This window comes from Molothrus ater, chromosome 2 (assembly GCF_012460135.2).
Source record: "Molothrus ater isolate BHLD 08-10-18 breed brown headed cowbird chromosome 2, BPBGC_Mater_1.1, whole genome shotgun sequence".
Classification (NCBI taxonomy): domain Eukaryota; kingdom Metazoa; phylum Chordata; class Aves; order Passeriformes; family Icteridae; genus Molothrus; species Molothrus ater.
In genome coordinates this window covers 70900146-70922555 of record NC_050479.2, presented here as the reverse complement: position 1 = coordinate 70922555, position 22410 = coordinate 70900146, and the positions used below count along the sequence as shown (strand labels likewise).

The window sequence follows — 22410 nt, the reverse complement described above, 5'->3', positions numbered from 1 at the left end:
AGCCACATCAGTTCCCTGGAGGCAACCATCTCCCTGTGAAGCAAAAGAGGACACTGCTGCCTGCGAGGCTTCTGGCTGCCCCAGGTTTACTGCCTCAACCTCTCCCATCACCACCATGATTCTACCCAGGCAACCTCTGCTCATTCAAGAACCCAGAGAATCTTTATTCAAGTCTCTCCTCTGTCCAAGGGACTTAGGAGTTTCAAGTGACACCAGCAGAAGTCTGATGAGGCCAGAGCAAGAGCCTATCTGTGACTCCTGGGAGAGCAGACTCAGCCATGCAGTGCTTTTGAGCCTGCCCAGTGCAAGCACTTAAGTGATAGAGAAATTGGATCATAAAACTTCAGACCACAGGTTCTGAGCAGCAACACCATGGAGTGCAGCTGATTTCGTGGATGCTACTTTAAAATGTGGCACCTGCAGACTTCTGTGAGTTGGGAAAGGAAGCAGTGGAAGAAGGACTCCGACCTTCCTGGTCCAGGACAGTGCTCCATCACAAGCCCTCCCTCCCCTCCCTGGTGGCACCCTTTGCTCAAGGTCACCTTTCCCCTGACATTTACCTGGGAGTGCTGCACAGAGGCACTTTCTGGGGACTTTGCATAAGGATGAAGCATCAAGATAGGTCATTTGTTAGTCTTTTAGTAGCTGCAGGGAGTTGTAATTAAGAAACTCATTGCATTTAAGCTGGAAAATAAGCTGGAAAATATACATGTAACGATCAAGGACAAGTCTTCTTCATTAGTCAGAACAGGAGATCTGTTCCCAAGGTCTAAGTGAACACCTGATCCAAGTGCTAAGGGTCTTTGCAGAGCATAAACAGTGATGTCATTGGAGATGAAGCAGTTTCCTGGTCCTCAGCTCCCATAGGAGCATCCATGGCTGCTGAAATAATCCTTTGAAGAACTTTGGAGCCTCTTCCCCAGCCCCTCAGGGCACTGTGGAATGGTTTTAATTGGAAGCAGACATGCAATGTGGTAGGTAGAGCAGGCATCTGCTGAATGTGAGCTCCTAGTAAACAGCTCCTGTACAATGACTTTGGAAGGGAAAAATACCATGATTCAAGAGAAAGATTTTAAAATTAGACTAGTACTTACTCATGGTCAGTTGACTGGTCCATTAGACTTGCCAACACTCCTTACCAATTATTCAGAGTCAAGAATATTATCTTCTCCTTGTTGCTTGATAGATTTTGGAGCATTCACCTTCAATGTATGGGTCACAGCGAGATTTCCAGAGATTTCAAACAATTTTCCAGTAAGATGACTTTGAAAGTCATAGAGATATATTGTTGGGAATGATTGATTTTGGTTTGAATCAGGAAGGGACTTTTCGCTCAATATTAGAAACTTAATTTTGATTTAAAAAAAAAAATCTGGGTGAAGTCTTGATTGAAGATTTTTCTTTTTTTTTTTTTCTTTTTTTTTTTTTTCTATCACAGTGGATCTGCCAGGTTACTGTCATCTGGGTTTGTGGAAGGTGTCAACAGCTGCATCACACAGATCTACAGTTATCAAGGTTCACGACGTTGCTGTACATTTGCCCTGCACTTCATTGAAACCCCTTTGTCCCCCAGTATCCCAGTAGCTCTACTTGGACAAAAGCAAGGTAATCACCAGGCAATCTGTGTGGTAGCAAATTTAAACCACAGCTCTTCTGCTTTCAGATGCATAGGATAAAAGACAGTAACATGCAATAGGGGACACAGACTGAGAAGGCCTGCATGTAAAAATGTTTGTGCACTAAATCACCAGAAAAACATTTCTTCAGCCTCGTTCCAACTATTAGAAAGAGGAGTTATGCTTTTGTGAGCACAGGATCAATTGTGTCACTGTGTCCTGCTCCTTACTAGCATTAACGAGCTTTTCACACCTTTTGCTTTGTTGTTCCTCAAAAACTATTGAGCAGATTTTATTCCAGTTCTTCCTCTGGCTGGCTCAGTATATTCCATGGGAGAACCTTCAGCAAGGCAGTGCTACTTAGCTCAGCAAAGTAAATAAACCTAAGGATTAAAACTTGACTGATGCAAATGCTTTATGCACGTTCAAAATGCAAGAAATTTAGAGAAGGTTGCAAACCAGAGGTTCTAATAAATGTAATTTAATAGTCACAATAAGGAAGAGACGTTTTAAAGGTGGGAAATGTAGCTTACTGCAGACTGCATTTTCTGTCACACCAAAACTGCAACTCCAAAGTCAATTTGTGCCAAAAGAACAAGCTTCCCCACTTGCTTCTCAACCAGAAGAATCAGAAAACAAAGCTGATTTGAAAAACAAAATAAAAGCTCTGTCCATTTCATTGTGTAAGTGGTTTAAAAGGACAAAAAGAATTTCCAAAACCAAACAAAACCCACATGCTGATGAAACAGGAGACCAGAAGACCAAAACTCTCATTTCTGAAAGTCCTCCTTTAACTAACAAATTCAGTATGATGTTATTAGTAAAACTGCTAAAGGCATTTCTACATAAAAATGAAATTGCACAGATGCCCAAGTATTCTCTTTTATGCTGTTTTGGTGACATAACTCCCCAATGTCCTGCTTTGAAAAGCCTAGCATTTTCCAGGGCGCTCGATAGATTGGCTCTGATTTGAACATCAAAAAGTAACCTTCACATTCATCAATGAAAAGTGACAACTGATTTTATTGACTGTTTTCATTATAACACATGACAGTGGGAATATTTTTCACTGTTAAGATTTTTGAATGGAAGAAAAGTGCAGTTAGTCTGAGTTCCTTACATTCATTAGAAGCAAGACTATTGAAACCATCAACATTTACAATGACACATAAGCAAACACCAGAATCAGTGCCAATAAATACACAGAGTACCAAAATAAATATTTACAGAATTAAAAATATAACAAACACTGATTAGTATATCCTTGTGAACTGCCAGGGAAGAAAGACACCTATTGCTATCAGTTAGGTTGTAAATACATTAAGAATACAGTGGTTCGAGGAGACATGTACTCATAAAAGTTTGTAGAGGTGGAAAGAAGCAGAGTGTGTCTAACAGTCTGTTATAAAACAGCCTCCCGGAATGTTGTGAGCTTTCTTTAAGAAAAAGTTGGTGCACACAGGCCCACCAGATCATTACCAAACCTTTTAGATGAGAAGAGCAGGGAGTTCTGGCTTTACTCACTCATTATCTCAAATAGGTTGTATGCTACCTTACAGGAGGTGGCTGACACAAAAAATACAAGGAAATGTTGTAATTAACTGTAATTATTGTAATCTGTCAGCTATATCACATCTTACAGAAACAGGCTGAGTGACCTCTAACAGGACACACATGTCCCCTTCAGCAGGCAGGAAACACCAAGAGCATTGCTTTGTCTGATGCAGTCCCTGCTATCCCTTTCTCAGGCACGCCATGATGTTTAAGCTGAGTTGGGCTGCCGTTAAAGACTAAAACCATGTTGTATTTTCTGGGTTTATTGTATTTTCCATCACCCACATTCATACCTCATCTCCCATTTCAACAGGACCTCAACACCAGGCTTCAACACCAGAGCAGGGAAAATTCAGATGGAGCCAAGTTATGGGATCTTCACTCAATAAAAACCAACAGCACTTACAGATCCACTGATATCAGATAGAATACTGGTGGAATGAGTCATTGTCTAGCTGTTAAAATTTCACCCATGGTAGAGGATTTATTTTAATTTCATGAAAAAGCAACAGCTTAAGTCTTGCTCCCCCTTTAGAAAAGCAGGATAATGTTGCTTAGCACTTGGTGCTGCTGCACTGTGTCTTACACTGCCTCCCCACTTGTCCTTGGGCTGCAAGGGTGCAGCCAGAGCTCACCACTCTGACTAGGGCTTTGGGTCCTTGCATCTTCCTGGCAAAATGAGGGTGGAAGAGCAGTGAGATGCCATAGGCCAGTGCTGGGCTACAGGGGGTTTGTGGATGTTTCTGTGCTGAAACTGCCTTTAGAAAGTAAGACACTGGGCACTGCTCAGGTGTTGATGAGAGCAGTCACTCAGCAGTCCACCTGCAGGAGCACTGGCTTCAGCACACACAAGCTCACACTGGCTTCTCACCCAGTGTGACTCATGAACCCAAGCATCAGTGCAAGAAAGAAAGGATACAGGGGTTTTAGGCATATGTGTTACTCTTTTTCCACAAGGACAAGCGGTCCAGGCCTTGCTTTCAGCCCACCTCCTAGATGCCCTCTGAGTCCTCCCACCCCAGCACCATCACCCTGCCTTTTCCTGCTGCTGCCCAGGGCTGACACCTCCACATGGCAACACCTTGCACCCCTCTGCTGGCAACACAGGGCGAGGTCACACAGCAAATTCTGCTGGTGACTTGGGGTGCCTTGCAGTCCACAGGCTGCAGGTGAGTTGGGACACACCTTCTCCTCTGCTGCCATTAACCAAGAATTACATTTTAAGGTCAGCCTTAATTCAAAGCAGATACAACCAATTTTCTTTTACAAGCACATTATGTTCAAAGCTTCAAATGCATCTGCATAAAAAGCCCATGGAAACAACCTGACACTGATTTAGCAACAGTTTTGATGCAACATCTTCCAAAATAATAAAAATCTATTAAAGATCTTACCATTTAGTCCCCCATACCTTCTCCCTAATGACACGTTAAAATGTGGCTGTGCAATAATTAAAGGGAGGCTTCATTAGTTACCATATCAAAAACATGAACAATGACAAAACAAGTGGGGGGTTTAGAGCTCTGGAAAGAAGCTGGTCCTGGTTTTGCCATCAAGAGTTAAATTAAGGAAGGCAGTGATTGTGTTAGCTGTAATTTAAACATGCTGAGCACTGGAGTTATGTGCTGGAGTGCAGCTTGTTAGGATGAAAAACAATGGAAAGACATGTTTTGCATTCAGATCAGTGAAAACACTACCACAGTAATGTAAAAGACTGCACAAACACCTGAATAATGTTAATCTTAAAAAAAAAAAAAGGAAGACTTGTTTAAGAAATACTTATTTCCTTAGGATTAAGAGATTAAGGACTTCTGCCAGTTCTTACTGGAGTCAGTGGAAGCTTTGCCACAGCAGAACTGGATCCTGGCAGGAGATTGTCCTGTTGGCAAATGCCAGTTTCCTAACTTTGTGGCCATAGCAGGATTAGCTTTTATTGCAGAGCATTGCTTGAATGTGATGTCAAAGCAGGCAAAGCAATCTTCTTTTAGCCATTGCTACAAGAAGCCTTTCAGCCTGGCAGTTTAAATTCCTTGCCCTGTGAGGTGCTTAACCTTTTCCTCTCTGTACTACAACTTTGGCTCTATTTATTTAAGTATGTGCAGAAAGGAAAAAGGAAAGCAAAGATAAAATCTGGGCACAGTCTGCATAACAAACAGCTCCTGGACTTTCCTTCAAGAATGACCTGCTTCCTTGCTACATTTACTAAATTGTTCACAACAGGAAAGTGGAGGAATGTATTCCATGCTATGCAAAATATCACTTAACATTCTCACCCATATGTATGAGATCACACAGCAGACATCTCCATTTTAAATATCTTTGCACTTATTCTGAGGGGGTTTAATTTTTTCAAGACCAAGAAGTAGAAACAAAGAGCCTCCTGAAGAGGAGGCAGAGTGGCAGCAGCTCGTCTTTTCTGGTGCTGGAAGGCTAGATCAAAAATCTGTTTCCCAAGCAACTGCAGTATGGCTGAGCTGAAATGAGAGACATACAGGAAAAAACCCCAAAACATCCTAGGCAATAGTACTCACTGTTCGGGGTGGAGAAGCCTTCTAAGGCAAGAAGAGTTTTAACAACCTGCTTTTGCAGGAATCAAGGCCCCCATGATGTGGCTCAAGTGGTTATAGCTATTATTCCTTTGCATATGACAAGTTCTTCCATTTCTCTCTACATGAAATGGACGTAGGAAACACCAAATTAGTGCTGAATGTTCCTACCCGAGATGCTCACAAGGAAGACAAGGTATGAACTAATGATGACTAAAAAATTCCTATGAGCTAAATTAAAAATAAATTGTCCCCTGAAAACAAACAGCAAGACAGACTGATACGTCCTGCTCACAGTAAACAGCATATGGACTCAGCACAAGGGAATCCTATCATCCCATCCCTCCCATCCCTCAGTGCAAGGGAGGGATGTTCAGCAGGAACCCATCCCAGGCCACTGGGGACAACTGGCAGTGTGATCTTAGCATTGAATCTCAGAAGAGTCATTTGTTGTGCAGTTTTGCTTGGACACGTGGGGTTATGTCACCATAATAAAAACATAAACAAAGGGGGGTGGGGGGAAGAAAAGACAAAATGAAAAGCAAAATCAAACCCTGCAGAAGCTGTCATGTGTGAACTCTGCCAAGACTCATTTCTGCATTGTCTTTGAGTTGGTGTCAATTTGTTTTTCAAGACAGAAGCCCCAGCCTTTCATATCAGTAACTACGAAAATACATTTTCAGGCCACCTTGCCTAGAATCCCCCGTTGTGGCTGTTGGATAACCATCTGTCTTGTAAGTGGCTATTGTTACTGTGATCTGTCCCTTTCATACCATTATCTTTCTGAAAAGCCTTTTCTGAAAGTAGTCCATTAGGGCAGGGAAAGAAAAACCTCAGTGCATGGCCACGAAGCAGAATCAATGGTTCCCTTTGATCTGCAAGCTCAGTCAGTACTACAAATTTAAGAAACAACACGGTTTTGCTTTGCTAAGCAAAGCCTGTTAATTTGGCTCATCTGCACTCATAGCATCTTACTGAAAATACCATCTGTATCGGATGTTTTAAGACTTTGGTGCAATACTCGCTTAGATAAATAATTTTGTAAGATTCATTAAAAAATAATCAGTGAATTAATTATCATAGAGTACATCTATGCATGTAATTTTTAAAATTCAATCCTCTACTACCCTGAATGGTGGTGAGGATATTCACAGTGGATGAAGAAAATGCTGGTTACTGATGGAATAAGACTGATCATAGTTTTTTCTTATTCTAGTCATGGAATTTCCTCTGAAATCTACTACGAATGTTTGAGTCCTATTACCGGCAAGAGCAAAATGCATATGCACTACATGGAAAATAAAACCTTTTATGTTTGTTGCAGACCACACATTTAGTACTGGAAACTTAGCTCCTATCATGACAAAACAAGTCCACAAAAACATAATTTCATGCTGCTGAAAGGAAATCTTTTGTGCTGATATAAAGAACAGGAGTGTATACCACTGAAATCACTGTAGATAGCTATAAAACACTATGCAATATATAGAAAAACTCTAAGAACATACAAAATTTACCAGTAGGGACCTGAAAGTGCAAAGAGTACACATAACTAAATACCAAGTCCTGATCTATAAAATCCTTTATGAACCACATACAGCTGATAATTACAAAGCATCATTCAGACCACCAAATAACAAATGAAACAAATAAAGAAAAATATACTTTAAGGAAATCAAAACAATGACACCATTGGGAATGTTATCTTTGGGACTTAGAACACCATTTCTACCTCAATACCTACCAAAGCCAAGGAAAATATATGCTTGAACAGGGTAACACAAATAAGAATACAAGCGACCACAAAATGCCTCAGGACTGTTACTTCTTTATGTCTCAGCCTTTAAATCCAGCAAGCCATTAACTGTTTGTTCTTAGGCGTCTCACAGTATTTTACAGGGATCTTTCAGAAATTATATATAGGTCTAAAGAAAGCCTTTGAACCCCCTTTCAATGATTGTTTTAGGCATTGTGTGGAGTTATACAAATATATTTCCATGAAAAATTGAAAGCCCTGGTAAATATTAGATCTTCTATTACCTTTTGAAATAAAAAACATAGATGGCTTAAAGACAAAAGTGAATTTTAGAAGTACAAAGGTAATTTGAACATGAAATTGTATCTTTACTCTCACACAACCATTACCCTGAATCAACGTCAGCATGTCGCAATGATTCAAAACACTGACGCCCTACTACCAGTTACTTTCCCATTCTCCTTTTAAGGATATGATTGTCCTTAAAATATGTACATAGCAAGCAGCCAAACAAACTGCAGAGAGATTTGCAAAATTGCTTAGAGGGGGTATGTGACAGAAAGCTTGAGGGAGTGGCTATGGAGCACCTTGGCCTGGGCAGCTGCCTTCCCACCCACGCCCCACGCCAGCTCAGAGCTCCTCATTCCCGGGGTTAGCGCCCAGGAGGAGGCTGCCCCATGCAGAGTATGGAGGAAAAAACGTGGCAGAAAACAAAGGAGGAGAGAGAAGAATGAAGGGAAGCCAAAGCATTTTAATGATGATTCGTGTTAGTGGTTACGTGAGAAGGAGTTAGTCTAGTGTCACACTAATGGTTTTTCAATATAGACATGCCACAATGCAAACAAAACACATATGATAAACAATTTGACACACACAAGTCCTGTAGAGATGGCAGCTGGTATCTCCTAATGGGTTTAAAGATGCACCACTCCTACTACCTGTACTCAGTGTTTCCAGTTTTTATGGTACTACCACCACATCCTCCTCCCTCTCAACTTCCAGTACCCTATAGAATCTCTGTGCACAATTTGTCCTTAGAACAAAATGGGGAATTATGATTTTTCTGCAGAGTTGTCATGCAAGGAAAGATGCATCCCTCACAGTCAAACAAAACCAAAAGAACAGGAAAAGGAATGTCATGTTTAGGGCTGAGGAGCAGGATAATATTCTGTGTTCTGTACATACATCCTTTCGAGGTTGTTTCAGCTTTGACTTTCTAAGATGCACGAGTGGAGTCAGACCAAATGCAAATCCCTTTCTCAGGCAAAGGAAACCATGGCCAGCGTGTTTGGAGGCAGATGTGGAGCACAGGCCCCAGGCTGTGAGTGTGAGTGTGAGTGTGCACAGGGACCTTGCCAGGGGCTGTGCCCTTACTGCACATGCATATGTACAACATGTCTGCGGGAGTGGGCACACAGGGAACCACACACCTACATGTCAGGAAGAAAACATAAAATAATCCTCTTTGAAGTGTATTAAGGTTCTTAAACCATGAAAACAGGGGCTGGTCAGGGAAGCTAACACTTTCACTGGGATGCTGCAAGTCGGTATTAAATTCTGCAGCAATTTCAAAACTGGATGCCAATTTCACCTTCATGACTCTAAGGTCATTTCCCCAGTGAACCACAAATCATGCATATACATATATACAATTCTTATTATGGTATTTCCTGGCTTTTTATGGTTTGCCTACAACCTTAATATCCTTCAAATGTATATTCTGTATATTTATTTTCCTCTTTTTTTCCTTTTGATTTAAGAGAAAATAAAACCAACTGCTATGTAAGATCAGACCCATTAGTTTCAATGATGTGAATTTAGGATTCTCTGCATAATATAGAAATGTATATTTTTAAAATGTATATTGTTTTTTAGATACGCTGGAGCATATATTTTATATTTAACTGTGGTCTGATGATTAAATACTTATATCAAAATATTTTGTAAATACATAACATTTACTTTTAGACTTCAGTGATTTTTAGAGCTTTTTCAGTGTATCATAAAAATATGTCCTCAGGCACATTAAAACCCTATTATATTTCTTTGAAATGTTGCCAATGCCCATGTACAGTAGCCACTACTCAAAAATTGTCATGGCCATTAATACATTTTTCCTAAGATCCAAGCTGATCAGACCATTTAATGTACCACTAGCTTACCATATTTTTTTCTCTCTTAACATAAAATTATTCTGACATTATTGAGAATGAAAATAAAAAGCAATGAGAACCCAAACTTTTTTTTTAAATAGTCAAAAACTAATTTTATATATTTTAAAAAATAATACTTAAAAAACAAGTTTCTTTGCTGGGTTCCTTCTCGGTAAGGTTTAAGCCCAGAGCAACTTTTGTCTAAACCCCTGAAAATAGAGGTTTGCAGTGGCAGTGCTGTCAGAACATCTGCTCTGAGCCATGGAATGTGCCACTGGAATAAAATCAGCACTTCAGACTTACTTATCTGGGGATGCATGAGCCCATACAAACCAGAGTTTTCTCTAATTTAAGGTACTTACACAAAGTTCTATCCTTTTAGAACTGTAAAATTATCTACCTATAAAAACTAACTCTTGCTTAAACTCTAGATAATAAGGACAGGTAATTTTTTTTTAATAAAAAATCTGCTAAAACACGTATATATTTACACATGGCGAGCAAGTTATTGTATAAATGTGGACAGTGTGTATATATTGGCATTTAGTAAAATGTTTCCCTGAACCTGATTGTATGCATTATCGGACAAGTATTGATGTAAACATCTGAACCTACATCAGGTGTCTCTGTTACCCATTTACATTAGACCAGATCAAAACCAACCAGACAGACAGACAAACGAAAATGTGTTTTCCTGTTAGACGAGTCCACCTAACTCCTTAGTTTTATCTCCTGCACACAAGTCAATCAAGTCTGCTGCTGAGCAGTGTTCTCGTTCTTACAGCAGGCAAATACCTGTTAGGTGGGTTGTTTTCTGCTTGGCATTTTTTCCAACATCTTGTGGAGCAAACATCCTTTCCAGAGCCAGCCAGGCACCCAGCCTTTACTCCTCCCCGAGAAACAATTAAAAGATAAATGTATAGGAGGAGAACCTCTCATGTCGCTCCTTTTGTAGCTCTGTTCCCTTGAAGAACTCATGACACTGCTTTGCACAAGGAAGGATGGTCATAATCCAAGTCCTGCTTCCAGAAAGGCATGTAAAAATGAACCTCCCCAGTGTTTAATTGCAGAAAAAAGATACAAATGTAAAAAAAGTGCTCAAAAAGAAGTTGACTTTTTGTATTCAGCCACACAGTCTAGTAAGAAGAGACTCAGAAGTGCAGGCCCACAGAGTACAGTGAAGGAAGCCTTTTAGGTGACTTTCTTCAGGTGATGCAAAACTAATTCATTATCTGTGGTCTCCTAAGCAGACTTTCCCACAAGGGGCTTCGTTCTCTGCCTTTTCCTCCAGTTCTTACCCAACTACTTTTTGGCACTGTCCTGGTACGTGGCAGTTTTCACAGTTGTCCCCGTTACTGACCCCGCTGCGCCCCTGTTACTGACGCGGCGTACCAGGACTTTGGAGACGGGGATTTTTGTTCTGTGCATCTCACTTTTGGCCAGGTGATGGTGTGCGACGTGATGGCTGTTACTGGCATCTGCTCCATGGCTAGCAGGATGTGATGACGAAAGGTGTTTAATGCTGATGGGTATCTTGGAGTCCTTGGCGGCGCTGGAGGGTGTTTTTAGTGAGCTCACGGTCGTTATGGGAGACACGGGCTTGGAGCGTGGCACACTGGGGACTTCCTCATGTGTGGGCCCCGCTGGTGGGTTCTCATCCGGCTCAGCATACAGGTCATAGAGAGCATCCCCACTGTAGCTATCCCTGGGAAGGGTTTCCTTTTGGATGCTTGTGGAACTATCTTCCTCGGGACCAGGGGTGGTGGAATCCCAGTAGCCCTCATCGCTGTTTGGGACACCCTCGTGCTGCTCCTTTTCCCTGCTCTTCTGCTCCTCTTTGTGGTTCAGGTGAATGGCAATCTGGTGGAGACCACCACGTTTCACCACCACCCTATTCTGGGCCCCCTCGGTACCTCGGCTTTCCTTCAACCCCTCGGGCTTCTTTGTCCCTCCTCCGCTTCCTCCTCCTTGCGTCTTAGTCTCGTCCGTCTGTGACAGCATATCCCAGAACTCCTGCAGGCAGGTGTCATCCACCTGGTCGGGGCTGGCCATCTCCTCCCCTCCTCCCTGGTAGGCCACCATGGTGGGGTGCTTCTTGGTGGCCCCCAGCTTGCTGGGCCCGGGGGTGCTCTTCTCGCAGACGCCACTCCCGCCGCCCACATCCTCCTCATGGTCCGCAATAATATCTCCGCAGCCTGTAAGAGAGTCAAAGCTTTTCAGTGAAGTCACGTCAGCAAACATCAAACAAATACGATCAATCGATTGCTCTGAGGGTGGATCAACAGAGGAAGGGTCAGGGGCGGCTGCCGTCTCTTGACCGCTATCACAGTGAGGTTCAACAGGGGGGATAGTCGTTATTGGAATGTCACCTGTTATCGCCGCATCCTTCGCAGTCCCAACCTCTCCGGCGGCCGGCTCCGGTCGCTCGCGGCTGAGCTCCTCGGGTGGCCGCACGGCGGCGGCGGGCGGCTCCTCCCGGGCCGGGGGGCTGCTGGCCCGCGGCTCCGCGCCGCCCGCCTGGGGCTCCTCGGCCGCGGCGTGCGCCTCGCCGCTGCGCTTCTCCCGCGGCGGCTCCGGCCCGGCGACTCCCGCGCCGCTCGGGCTCTCAGACAAAGGTTTCGGCGTCTCCTCCTTGATGCACTCCAGGCTGGCGGTCAGGGAGCCCGGCATTATAAGGCCGGACGGGATGTCCGAGGTTTCCCCCCTCTCCTCCTTGCCGATTTTGTCCTTTTTGTGCCACCGCATGCTGCTGAAGATCCCCTTCAGCCCCTTCTTTTGTCTGCCGCCGGCCCGCGGCTCCGCGCCCTCCGCCTGCCTGCCGTTCTTCCTCAGCAGCGAGAAGAAGCTGTGCGACTTGGCCACCGCGCTGCCGGCGGGGCCGCCGGGGCTGCCGGCCGGCCGCTCCTGCGCCTCGCGGCTCGGCGCCTCGCCGCCGCCCGGTTCCTCCTTCTTGCTGCTCTCCAGCACGGCGTCGGCCAAGCCGTCGTGCGTCCGGCTCCGCACCATCCCCGGCTTGCCGGCGCCCTTACCCTCCCCTCCTCTGCTCCGCATCCCGAAGATGCTCGGCATGGTTCCCCCGGACTTCCTCCTCCTGAAAAGCTTGAAAGCGGTTTTGTTAATCCTCCCCGACGGCTGCTCGGCGGCCGGGGGCTCGACACAGTCGCAGTGCGAGTCCATTTCTGCCTCTGCCGCTGCAGCCGCGGCCGCCGCGGCTTCCCCTCCGCCGCGGAGCGCGGTGCGATCCCTCAGTGACAGCCCCGCCGCCGCCGCCCGCCCGTCTCCATGGCAACCCGGCGGAGGGAGGGAGGCAGGCAGGGAGGCAGGGAAGGAGGGAGGGAAGGAGGGGGATAAGCCGCTTTCCCCCGCCGCCGCCGCGGCCCCGCCGCCCGTTCCGAGCCGCCCCGCGCCGCCGCAGCGCCGCCCGCCCCGCCGCCCTTACATAACGCGGCCCCTGGCCGCCGCCCGCCGCCTCTCCCACGCACGGCCGGGCTCTCGGGTGCCCCGCGAGGATGCCGCGCCCGGGCGGGCAGAGCTCGGTTTTTATTTGTGACGGCGTTTTGCATCGCCGCCGTGTCCCGGCGGCACGGTCGCAGCGCGCTCCGGACCGCGGGCGTTGCGTGGCTGAAGCCGTGGGCTGGGGGATGCAGCGAAGCGCTCGCAGCGCCCACAGAAAGAGGGGGCCGGGGTGGCCGGGGGGTGGTGGCGGTCTGCAGGTGCCAGTGCACCACACGGCAGGGACAGACGGGTGGGAAAATGGGACACGCAGACAGAACCCGGTACGTAAATACTCCTGGGGGCAGAGGAAAAGGATGCTAAGTTCTCTCCGCTCCCCTTGCTTTCCCATCTCCCACTTCACCAGGACGACTCCCACCGCCCCCGTGTCCCTCTTTCTCCGCAGTGCCCGGGGCCACATGTGCCCACTGCCGACGACCAGCTGTGGCACAAGCTGGGGCACAGCCCAGCCTTCTCCCCAGTCGCCTCCCCTGCCATGGAGCAGGGAGCACGGTGGCAGCCCCCACGCAAACCTTCTCCCGGCCCCTGCAGCCACTGTGCACAGTCATGGCACTCAAATAATGTCCATGTCAAATTCCCACCAGCGATGATGGCCAACGGTCCAGTCACATCAAGGTGGCTGGTGTCACTCTGAAACTCCTACCTGGCTGCAAATCTATCCCAGGTGAGAATGGAACGGAATAGAGCAGAGCAGAGCAGTTGGGAGGAACGTACACAACAGTCATCCAGCCCAACTGCCTGACCTAAAGGCCTAAAGCACCTGCTGTCCAAATGCCTCTTAAACACTGACAGACTTGGGGCACCAACCATCTCTTTAGAAAGCCTGTTGGAGTGTTCACCACCCTCTCAGTAAAGAAATGCATCCTAGTGTCCAGTCTGAACCTCCCCTGGTGCAGCTTTGAATCATTCCCATGCATCCTGTCACTGGATACCATGGAAAAGAGCTCAACACCTCCCTCTCCACTTTGCCTTCTCAGGGTGCTGAGGAGAACAGAGAGGTCACCTCTCTGTGTCATTTTCTCTAATTTAGACAACCCTGACCAAAATAACCAGCCCTGGGCTCCAGACTTGCTGAATGCTCAGCTGGGTTATTTCAGCTCAGAGCAGACCTGCTCTCACCCAGAGCTGTAATAGTGCCTGTGCCCTGGCAGCCCAGCTGTGCCATACAGCACTAGTCTGGGCTCCTCAAAGCAGAAACACTTGTCTGGGTTTAAGCTCTAAATGCGAGTGAGAACCCCTAAAGAGAAGTCGTGTGTGGGCCCACTGGCATGGAGCTCCCTTTGAAGTCAGTAAAAGGCTTTGCCATTGACTTCCCTGGCTGGAAGAATTAGTTGTAGGTTTGGGTGTTTTTCTAACATCATCAGACATTCATTGCACTCTCCCATGAGAGCAGGTTGAATTATCTGTTGTGAATAATTTATCCAGTGAATTTAGTCCTGTTCATGTATAAAAGTGCCATTTGCATTCAGAATCAGAAGTGTTCAATAAGAGCAATATGAGCGAGCACATCATTCAACTTACAGGTCTCTTCTGCCTTCTGCCAGAGACAGAGGAGAGGACAGATGAGGCAGAAGCCAAGATATTGGCTGGAGGAGGAGGAGTGAGTTACATTTTACAGAGTACAGTCTGTAAATTTGCCCAGCACCCAGAAACCACAGAGACGGAGACAGACCAGAACCTTGACCCAGAGGTGCAAGTTCCTCACCTTGACTGTGCCTCCAGCAGTGGTACCACGTCATGAGTTTCCCCATTACTTGGTCATATTTCTGCTTTTTACACAAAAGAAACTTGATAAAAGAGAGAGAATACCAAATGATCCTGAGAAAATTCAAATACAAAGAGCCAGGCATACTTTCGAAATTTGAAAGAGCAAACCCTGATCATGTATCTTGGGAAAAAAAAATGGGTAAAAATGCTAACAAGTAAGGGTTGGCCACCCAACTGAAATTCTTTATTTTTGTACTTTCATTTCACCAATCCTTTGTATTTCACCAGTTCTTCTGGATTCTTCTTACAGTCCTTGGGTCCAATGGAAGGAGACTCAGAGATACAAAAGGCAGAAGAGAGGTGACTTAGTGCCTCACAGCTGTACGGAACAGACAGCTTATTGTGCCTTCTTTCTTTTTGTGTCAATATGTGTGGCTATGACAGAAAGAGTGGACTGTCAGCTTGTTTTTCAGCCAGCTTAAAATCCAACTGTTAGTGGAGGAAAGTGATTTGAAATCAACCTGAAATTACTACTTGGGAAATGTTTTGACAAATTGATTTTTTTTCTATACATTTGGTTTCAATACTTTTTGCACTTTAAAAAACATTATTTAAGAATCTTGAAGTACCTCTGGAAATGGATAGTCATTCCAAAAAGGAAATGGTACAGCACTGAATTTTGGAAGTGACTAATATTCCAATTTTTTCTTTTATCCTTTTGTTTTGACCTGAAGACATCTACGGATTCATAATGAACTTATGACATGCTTTTCAGTCCCCTGAATTATGGCAGGGATTTCTTTATGGCTTCCCTTAATCTCTGTAGGTCTGAAATGGAAGTCTGCTTCTGACAGTGAAAAATGTCATAACTCTGTATGCTTAGCAAGGAGGAAGAACGACTGACAGACACCTTGCAAAGTGAAAACAAATGAGGAGCTCTAATTTAAAAGCACAGAGAGACTCGGAGCCAGCAGGGAGCTCCTGATGACATGCAGACGTGGGGCAGCTGAGCCGCTGTTGATGGAAGAGCTGTTCCTACTGCATTCCCCCTCCCCGACCTGTTTTTAGCCTGAGGGGCATCTGATGTGGTGGAAGAGCTCCCATGCTGAGCTGCATGGCACAGCCACACCAGCAGGTTTTATTCTAGCTGAAGGGGATATCAAAAAGGGTCTGTTCTCCAAGGTGGATTTTTTTTTAATGTTTAGATTGAGTATGAATGAAGAAAACCAGACAAGAAACACTATATTAAAAAATTATTCAAAAAAGGGTAATATGAAGAATGTAGCATTTATAGGTATACATTTTTTAATAGCAATTAAGGACTTTGTCATGAAGGCTTGTTTCCTGGACATATCCTACAGCTCTTTTGAGCTGCCTATTAAAGGTCACTGTCACAGACTGCTGGTCCAGCTCTCATCCTTGGCTCCAGCACTGACCTGTGCTGTGATCCTCAGGAAGCCAGGGCTTTGCTCCTTTCCGACACAGTGCCTTCTCCAGTGACCCACGGGCGCCACCGTCCTGTCCCAGCCTGGATCCCTGCAGAGGCTCAGGGGCACCCCGCAGCTGTGGAACAGCAGGATCGGCGGAATTACAAACCTTCTGCAGAGCCTCACCCTGCCTTCTCCTCAGGCATTACACCAGGCAAGGGCTCTCAGCTGCCCCAAAGACTGCAGGCTGTGGCACAGAATGAATACTGAATAACATCTTAGGCTTCATCAGGTATGAATTAGTGATGGGAATGACAGGTAGCAAACCATCTTGTACCTCATTTTGACAGAAGCCCCAGTTTTGGTATTTCAAGGCTGTCTCACGTGCTGAATGGGAGCACTGGGCACAGGGTGACAGGACAGGGGTGTTTGAACATCTCTGCAGGAGTTTTTCACTTCATGCTTCATTCCTGTGAAGCTTCAGTGACTCCAGAGTCAGGAGCAGTCCTCCCAACATAAGCAGGATATGCTCAGTTTTAAGCCAGAAAACTGACACAAAACTGCTCTTTTTTCTACTGAAGTTCTTTACCTTTTTTGTTGTTGTTGTTTTTTGTTAGCATTCTCTGTGGTTGTATTTCACCCACCACTTATACTATAGGTGCCTAGAATTGTTCAGGTCAGAAAAGACCTTTAAGACCATTTGAGTACCACTGTTAATTGTACATATGCATATATAATTCATGGGGCTCAAAGATGCTACATCAATTTAAAACTTGTTGGTCTTCCTAATGATAAGCAGTGAATCTAAATCACTGTGAATGTAAATTGCAAGACTTTGGCTGGCACAGTGCCTGCATCTAGGCCCCAGCTGGTAATGGGAGAAAGTCAGCAGGCTTTTAGAAAGCAATAGATAATTACCTTGCCAGGATCTAGAATTTAAGGAGTGCAGGGAGGCCCAGAGCAATAATGTGTCCATAGGGAAAACAGGCCCACTACCTGAAAAGTTACTTTGAACACAGCATTTTGTTTTTACATGATTAGGTGTGCTACTGCACAGTTAAAGTCTTCAGTGCATTACAGTACCAGGAAATGGGAGAGATGCTCTTTGCTGGATTACTAAATCAATGGGCTCATTAAGAGAGACATAAGTAGTGTCAGATCTCTACTGATACCTTAAAATCTGCTTAGGGAGCCACTGGGACTAGAAAAAGAGAACAGTTAAAACCAGCAAAAAAAAAATCAGAAAAAGAAATGGGGAATTGAAGAATCCCTCTTATTTTCCACATGAGCATTCTTGCTGTAACATGTATCAGTGGCAAGTGGCTGCTCATACAGATAAAGGGGAAGAGTGTCTGGATTTCTAACATTTGCTACTTGTTTGCATCTGTCTCCCAATGGATCAATACCCTCTAATACCACATATTTCCTTCCTTCCTCTCCAGCCCATTCAGCAGCTGCTAACAAGTGGTGTTAGGACATTTGCTTTGTTACTCCTACCTCCATTTTCCCAGGCTAGACCATTTTCCATATCCTTTCCTCCAACCAAACTTTCCTCAGCTGCAGAGACATAAAGACCAGAGGTTGGCAGTTCAGCATGACCAGAGCCTGACTGACTCCTGCTCACAGGCAGCTCAAATCTGGGGATGTGTCAGGGAAAAAGTTCCTAAGGGAATCTAAAAAATGCAATATATGGAAGGAAGACTAAAGAGTGGCACGTAGAAGATGAGGGATAAAGTGAGGAAACTCTATCAGACTGTCAAGTCCAGGCAGGCTCACTAGAAAATGCCTGAATAACACATGGAAAACTGTCACCAGCAAAATCTGGTATCAGTGCACTGTACAGTTAGCAAGGTTCACCATGACTAGGAGATGTGAATGTCCCTGTACAGCATATCTCCAGTCTCCAGGGAGATAATAAACTGTCATTACTGTGTTTTATTGGCTGAAAAGCTGCAGTACTGGGAAGTGTTCAGTGAGCAGAACGAGACCTGTTTCTCAAAATAGAGACCTGGACTCTATTTTCAGAAAATTACATCTAAACTCCACAAATTTATAGAATTTGAAAGTGCCCGCTGCAGAGCCGTGTAATTCAAGGAAACCTGAACATCCTCTACATCTCCAAGAAACCACAGCAAGCAAGAGCCAGGGTACAGAATCTTGGACAGGTAACAACCATGCCCTTCCACAGCATAAATGTGGAGGAAAGAAGAAAACAGGACTTTTCACATGTTTAAATCCTGGCCCAGTCTAGCCAAAAGGGGAAGTAGTCTCATGTCATGAGCCTGGCAGTCTGTGTGTCAGACCTGAGACCTCCTAGTGAGGACTTGCTTAATGAGAAGGAATACTTGTCCTCGCTGGGAACATCCTTGCAGCAAAGGCCAACAACTTCTCTGCACGTGAAAGGAATCCTGTGGCCACTGTGGGGTTTTCTTTTATTACCATCCCTCGGCCCCAGCATCCCTTCTGGGTGCAACTTGAGAGAGAAAAAAATAAGGTCAGCAAGAAATGGATGTTCAGGTTGAACAAAACAATCGCGGGGTTTCTGAAATCAGGTAAACCATCTGAACTGAGAAAGGATGAGGATACAGTAGCTCATCCAAGATTTTTGTAGAGTTTTTGTTGTCAAAACAACATTTCTGTATAAATGGCTTATATTTTGCTGTTTTGAAGAGCAAGATAGGAAAATAATAGTAACCTACCCAAAATGAAGCAAAACATTATTAGACCCCAAAGAAAATTATTTAATGTATACCAGTTCAGTCAACAGATTGAAAAAAATCAATTCTCTTCATACTATCTCTGTGTTATCCAACTGTTCCTCCCAATGCAAAACAAAAGGATTACAGAGAAATAAGGAAGCAACTGAGAAACTGAAAGAGGGGAAATATCCATAATTTGTCTTAAAGCTAAATACAAATTAAAAATGAAGGCAGTGCATGCAGTCCCCCAAGGGACAGATTTACTTCTAATTAATAATATGTTAGTGCCCTAGCCCTCTGCATTAAAAACTCAAAACCTTTTAATCCTGCTGGAACAGTATAGCTAGAACCTCTAAGAATTAACCCAGTCCAATCCCAGATTTACTTGCACTGTAATTACTGGAAATGTTTAGAGTTTATTTTCTTCCATATACTGGACTGAACTGAAGCAAGGAAGGTTAACAAAAAATCATATAAATATTTTTTAGATGGACATTCTACCATTTTTCTTTGGATGTTTGCAGTATCTGAGACATAATAAAAACTTAAATTTTATTTTTAATTCTGCAAGTTAAGTTTTTCTTCTTCAAAAATAAATTAAAATAAAATCTTGTCTGTGCAGACTTAGCAGACCTGACAGACAATAGTAACACAGGAGGGATGGGTCTTCCCCACTGTCTTTAATTAAAAGCCCAAACAGGAGTGTAAGCAGATTAGGGGGACCATGGGGAATACTGAATCAGAATATGTTTTTCAAACAGTTGAGATGCAGCTGAGCATGATTTTTGGAGAACAGTTCTGCTAAGACACTTGTATTGAAAGGTAAGCATTTAGCAAACTTTAATCACATAGAGGATGCCTGAGGTTTTTCCTTACCTTTGTACTATCCCTGACCTTTCCATTGACTTCAGCAGAAGTACTTCTGATTAGTGTCAGCAGGTGTAAAAGTCAGAATTGGGACCTTAATTAAAGATTCAGCCTCACTAAATAGGATACCCAGATAAATGTGAGGTTTTATTTAAAGTAAGCTAGCTAACAAGGCTTTTGTGAGATTCAGCTGACACAGATAAATTTTTAAAAAGTCCTTCCATTACAATTATTGATAGATTCACTACTAGTTTGATTTCAGGAGTGCTCTGTCTCACTTTCCTCCTCTCCCCTTATTTCGCTTTGTATAGAGCAACCAGGCCCTGGGCAGAACATGGGTCAGAGCAGTTGGGTGCCAGCACCATGGTAAAATGTGGAAGTCTTTGGGCTCAGATGAAAGGACTCAGAGGCCAAATGTGAAAGAGGAAAAAGGCACCTGAGCACGTGTGAAACACACAGGCTTCAAGGGAATTACTGAAAAGCTTTGGGACCAAATCTGTGTCTTGGGACATGGTGGGAAAGGAGGGAAAGAATTGTTATTTTTATTATGACAGATTTTCAAAGCTAAAGATAAAATTTACTGTCAGGAATTTTTTAGGAGCCCCAAAACTGCAAATATTCCTGTATACAGATACACACTAGGTGTTTTGCATTTGATAGAGGGTAAGCCTCAGAAGCTTCCAAAAGGGTTGGCTATAAGACGCCACCCAAAACCAGGCTGTGCCTTGCAAACCTGTAGGAATCACTGGCTCCCGTCTGTCTCAAACCAAAAAGTAGGTTTTGTCTCTCCATGCTTTAATCAGCTGTAGAGTAAACAGCTGCATCTCAGCTAGTTAGCTTAAAACCCCTTTCTTTTATGTGGCAAAAGGCAGGTATTCTTAGGGTGCAGTTCATTTGACATGTTTTACAGGACAGCTTATGGGTGGATGGGGTAAATCTCATTTGAAAAGCTCTGAGCTCGAGTTAAATGTTCAGAGAAAAACACCTAAGTTTGCTCAAAACAGTCCATCTCTAAATGTTTTGATTTTTGTGGTGTTTAAGTTATTTCCCCACCTTCCCAAAAATATCAACCAACATTTTTCAGTTTCTAGATTTTCTGTTTGGGGAAAAAACATTGTTGCACAGAAATAAAACATTTTCCATCACCTGTAAAGCAAGCATGTGCATTGCCCAATGTATATGCACATGGCAGTGCCTTCTCCTTGCACTAGAGGAGCTATGAAGGTGGTCATGGGTTTGCAGGACTGGGACTTGGGTCAAGGTTACCCCATGAGAAAGGCTTGGTGCAGCTTGGATTTTGGTTGTGTTGGGCCCTCAGGGCTGTGAGGGTTTCTAAAGAAAGCTGACCCCACTTGGTCCTTCTGGAAACTCTGCCTTGCTGCACATCAGTGAGCTCCTTGGCAGGAGGCAGTGGAGGGGATGCTGTGGCTCATGGAGCAGCACACGGATAATTTCGTACCCCTGATCCCATTTCAGTGCTGGCCCCTGACGCGCTGCTCTCACCAAGGAGCATCCTGTGGCACACACCACACAAATAACACCAGAGGTTTTTTTCCATGGGGCTATTTTTGACAAGTGCTGTTGCTTTGACAGCAGATCGCTCGATCAATTCTTGCTGAATGTCAGCTGAAGGATGGCTTTTGGGTTTTTCTCTCTTTGCTTTTTTTTTTTCACCACTAAGAAAAACGAAGCAGTGGGTGTTGATTTATGACAGTTTTACTGAAATATCTAAGGAGTACAGAGCAGTTTAAGAATAGATTCGTACTGAGAAGAATAATCACTGGGGCTTCCACTCCTACTCCTTTTTTTACTCGGACAAAACAGGTTTCCAGAGAAGCACCATTTGAAACAGGACCATGTAAGAAACACAGGATTAGGCCCTCTGAGTTGGCTGTAAGGTACCTGGTAGGCAAAGCAAGCCTCCACCAGCCTCTTGCAATGTGAAAGTCTCTCCTCAGTGGTGTTTCCACACACAATAGCTGGATTCAGCTTGTACCAAGGATGGTAACTGCAAAACTCCCACCAAACTCCACAGTCCTGGATCAGGGCCGGGTGCAAGCAACTGGAAACCAGTAGCACCAGTTTGCCCAGTATCTCTGGCTGATTGGGAAAAGCCCATTTCTCTTGATTCCTGGCCAGGGCATATCATCTCCTGCTTCCACCAAAACCCAATGGGAAAATTATGCACCAATCCAAAAAGTGTTGTATCTATCAGATGGGACAGTCAAGATCATCCACTCATTTTTGTGGAGTTTTTCTGTGGAGAATCACAAAAATAGGCTGACAGGTGGTCACAGAGCCTTGCCTGAACTCATGGATTACCAGGACAGAAGGAAGCATCCTGTGGCTGTTAGATCTGCAGACTTGGGAAAAACAAACTGGAGAAAATGACCTGATTTTTTTTGAAAACACATGACTATGGCCTGTCTCTCTTTTGACTTTCTTGCTTCATAATATACATGTGCACACATAGATATGGACATATCTAAACACGCAGAAGTCACAGAACATTTTTTTTCAGAGAGATTCCTCTCCTTTTCACGCTGATCTTAAACATGTCTAACAGTTTTCT

The 22410-nt window shown here is 44.4% G+C and overlaps 1 protein-coding gene across 1 annotated transcript; it reads right to left on the bottom strand.

The window, feature by feature from the left end:
- Window positions 1-2619: 2619 nt before the first annotated feature.
- AMER2 (APC membrane recruitment protein 2) lies at window positions 2620-12869 on the bottom strand. Its single transcript, XM_036404054.2, has 2 exons — window positions 11995-12869; window positions 2620-11820 (listed from the first exon to the last, which is right to left on the bottom strand). The coding sequence occupies exons 1-2, from the start codon at window positions 12800-12802 to the stop codon at window positions 10928-10930; spliced, it is 1701 nt and encodes a 566-aa protein (XP_036259947.1). The 5' UTR covers window positions 12803-12869; the 3' UTR covers window positions 2620-10927.
- Window positions 12870-22410: the final 9541 nt, after the last annotated feature.

Excerpts from the sequence above, each read along its gene's own strand:
- AMER2 (XM_036404054.2), bottom strand. The coding sequence starts at position 12,802 with ATGGACTCGCACTGCGACTGTGTCGAGCCCCCGGCCGCCGAGCAGCCG. Across the intron at positions 11,821-11,994 it reads GAAGGATGCGGCGATAACAG|GCTGCGGAGATATTATTGCG; the intron begins GTGACATTCCAA and ends ACTCTCTTACAG.